The following is a 3,438-nucleotide window of genomic DNA, read 5'->3' on the forward strand; positions in this document are numbered from 1 at the left end:
AACTTGAGAACATTGTGAAAATGAGAACGGAGGAGAAACCCAGCGGCTCCACCCTCCATGTGACGGTGATGGGCAGCAGTCAGGTGGGCAAGTCAGCCCTGGCTGTGCGCTATCTCACCAAGCGCTTCATCGGGGAGTACAGATCAGACTCAGGTGAGCTGCCCTACAATATATTACTTACTCTTCATACAATGGCTTTAATTTTTAACTCACATGATATTTACTCTCATACTATATAGTTTTACAATCATCTGACATATATGCTAATGATATGTTTCTCTTGTTATAGATATGCTGTACAAATGTGTACTGCAGCTGGACGGCATCCCACAGCCCGTGGAGATCATGGACACCTCCGCCAGTTGCGAGGAGTCCTCCGACGCTCACCTACAGTGGGCGGATGCCTTCGTGGTGGTGTACTCCATCACAGACAAAGACTCCTTCCAATGGGCAGCCTCCACCATCCAGGTAATTATCTCATGCCAAGCTGTACTGTTATATCTCCTGCAGAATGTATTGAACATACTTTTGGTGTGCAATGCTTTTTGAATTGTGATGAATGTAACTAACCTATCTTTTCTCCCATTGTTTCAGGAATTGCAAGAAAGGCGGCCATCAGCCCGAGTGTTGTTGTTGGGCAACAAGAGTGATCTGGGACATCTCCGGGAAGTAGAGGAGGTAGAGGCCAGCACTCTAGCGCTTAGATATTCAACCCACTTCTCTGAGCTGTCCACGGCGGAGAGCTGTGAGGCAGTCACTGATGCTCTTGATGCCTATCTTAAGGAAATCAAGATCCAGAGGCACCACAGTGGCTTGAGCAGCGGCAACGTGTCCCCGAAGCAGAGGAAGCTGTCCGTCACCCGGATGCTGGGCTCCCTCATCGGCAGGCACTCGCCCCCGCCGCAGCCCATCACCGAGCTCATCGTGCTGGACAAAGAGGAGCGCAGCAAGCTGGTCAGATGCAGCCGGCAGATATAAACACCGCTCAGCCAGCAGCCAGCTCGCGGCTCCTCAACGCGGGCAACTCTCAGAGACGCAACCCAAAGATATCTAGTGATGCCCTCGTAGCGCGCCCTCCGTGCTGAGGCGCAGCAGCAATGCCAAATATTTAGTTTTTAATGTTATCTATAGTGTTCTCGTTGTGATAACTTCCTCATACTCATACCCCGAGGATGGATATACGTATAAGCGTGAAGGCAGTGCCAAGTCAAGAGTCACTGTGTTTCCTGTGAGCCAAGGTGGAGGAAGCTACCGTCAGCGGCAGAACAAGACAAGCTGAGTGGCGCGAGGAATGTGCCACTCCAAACACTTTTAACTGGAGGTGATAAAGTTTCAAGTGGTGGAGACGGTTGGTGTTGCCAGGAGGATGCCGAGTCCCGGATCCTGGCCAGGCGATACCCGAGGCGCGGCCCAGCACAGACGCGCCCCTTTGAAGACATGCCAAGCTAGGAGTGTTTGTCAACGGCAGAGGAAGAGCACCGCACGGGCACTTTCTCCTCACCTCGCACGGCTCAAGATGCCAGCAAGGGGGTCATGGCGCCGCACACTAAGAGAAGCGTCGCCGTGGAGTGCCTCCGAGACCCACGTGGGCGTAAGGGTCTGAGTCATCTCCTTATTCATGCGGCGAGACACGAGACCCTCCTACACCTGTAGAGGCGGCGCCAGGGAGCAAGACAATAAGGAATCTCAAAGCCGGGTCACTGAGGCTTGCTTCCCTTGCAGCGTCCACATACGCTCGCCCAGCCCGCATCTCTCATCTCGTCTGTGATATTAGTCTTAGCTTGTCTGTTATATGTATTTTTTATAATTTATTTCATTCAATATAAAATCAAAACTCTAATAATATCTCTCAATACCCTGGGTTTACTGAGGAGGAAAGATGATATGATTGCACACTCAGACAGACAGACAGAAAGACACACACACACACACACACACAAACACACACACACACACACACACACACACACACACACACACACACACACACACGAGGTCTCCAGGACGGTAACAGCTGGCAATCACGAGCCCACCACGTGATTCTTAAGACACTGGAGAATTACGCACACACAATCTCACACACACAATACAGTTTACTCAAGCTCAAGTTGCTGGAGGCAAATAATGACAAAGACAACCGCATGACCAGCAGTAATAAAAATAAATATGATAACAATACCAGAATGAACTCATGGAATAAGAGCACCACGATGATATCCGCTAAAATTAAATCAACAAAGAGATCAAGAACATTAAATAAATAATCTAAACAACAATCAGAACAGTACCATCACCACTTAAATCAATGAACTATAACAGAAAAGCAAAGAAAGAAAAAAAGAAACGAGGTCATCTCCCTCCCCTTCCTGTCAAACCCTCGCCAGCTTGAAGTAAGTACACAGATAAACACATTAATGAGTAACAAAGTAATCTTGAGCATCCACCTGGCTAACAACAGCAGAGTGGACACACCCGGAGCGCCAGGAACCCACCTAGTAACAACACGCAAAGAGGAACAAGAAGAAATAGGAAGAATAATCAACACCACTTCTAATGCTCAGATTCGAGAAGGACCAGCAGGGCGTGGTCGACGCCGTAAACGCATCCTCTCCCTCTATCTTTCTCTTAATTTTTTTCTCTTTTTTTTTCACACACGATCCCATTGAACGTTCCCTTCAGCTATAGATCAATTCTCTCCATCACTTTCCCTTTCCTGATAGGGATTAAAAGGGAGTGTGAAGGGAGGAAAGGGATAGAGAAAGACAAGAGGAGTCGAGCAGCGGTGAGAGGTAGCAAGAGAAGCGTGACGTCACAAGGAAGGTATTGTGCGTGTGTGTGCATGTGACTGAGTGTGTGTGTGTGTGTGTGTGTGTGTGTGTGTGTGTGTTTCAAGACACTTAAAAGATTGTTACACGCACACACACACACACACACACACACACACACACACACACACACACACACACACTCTGGCGCAATAGTACAGGAAGAAGAGTCTCTGTTTTGTCACCATGCAATATGAAGGAAGACGGTGGGGTGGGCGGGAGAAAGGGAAAAGCAGAGGGAGGGAAGAAGAGAGGGAAGGAGGGAGTGAGGTGTGTTGCATCCCTCGAGGCATCAGTCCTTCATGAACCTCGTGTCCATAGAAAAGGAGATTAAAAACTGCGCAGATAAAAAAAAAAAAAAAAAGAGAGATGTTAAAACATTTTTTGCCCTCGTTCTTCAAAAGAAAAACTTTGTGTAAATCAGGATGAATGATGAAATGCAGGCATGACATGTGAGAGAATGAAAAAAAAGAGTGAAAGATAGAAAGAAAAAAGGTAAATGAATAGATAGAAAGAAAAAAAAGAGAGAGAAGAAAGAAAAGAAAACAAAAAGGTTAAAATCAAACGAAAGAAAAGGAAATAAAAAACACAGAGAAAGCAAAGAATTTCAATG

The 3,438-nt window shown here is 47.0% G+C and overlaps 1 protein-coding gene across 1 annotated transcript in view; it reads left to right on the forward strand.

The window, feature by feature from the left end:
* LOC135114249 (ras-related and estrogen-regulated growth inhibitor-like protein) overlaps window positions 1-1,840 on the forward strand; it is a 2,080-nt gene extending 240 nt beyond the window's left edge. Inside the window, exons 1-3 of the mRNA XM_064030052.1 lie at window positions 1-153; window positions 290-468; window positions 595-1,840. The exon at window positions 1-153 is cut by the window's left edge and continues 240 nt beyond it. Coding sequence (XP_063886122.1) covers window positions 21-153; window positions 290-468; window positions 595-978 — 696 coding nt within the window. The 5' untranslated portion in view covers window positions 1-20 and the 3' untranslated portion in view covers window positions 979-1,840. The remainder of the gene's footprint in view (window positions 154-289; window positions 469-594) is intronic.
* The last annotated feature ends 1,598 nt before the right edge of the window (window positions 1,841-3,438 follow it).

Source organism: Scylla paramamosain, chromosome 27, assembly GCF_035594125.1.
Source record: "Scylla paramamosain isolate STU-SP2022 chromosome 27, ASM3559412v1, whole genome shotgun sequence".
In the NCBI taxonomy this organism is placed as follows: domain Eukaryota; kingdom Metazoa; phylum Arthropoda; class Malacostraca; order Decapoda; family Portunidae; genus Scylla; species Scylla paramamosain.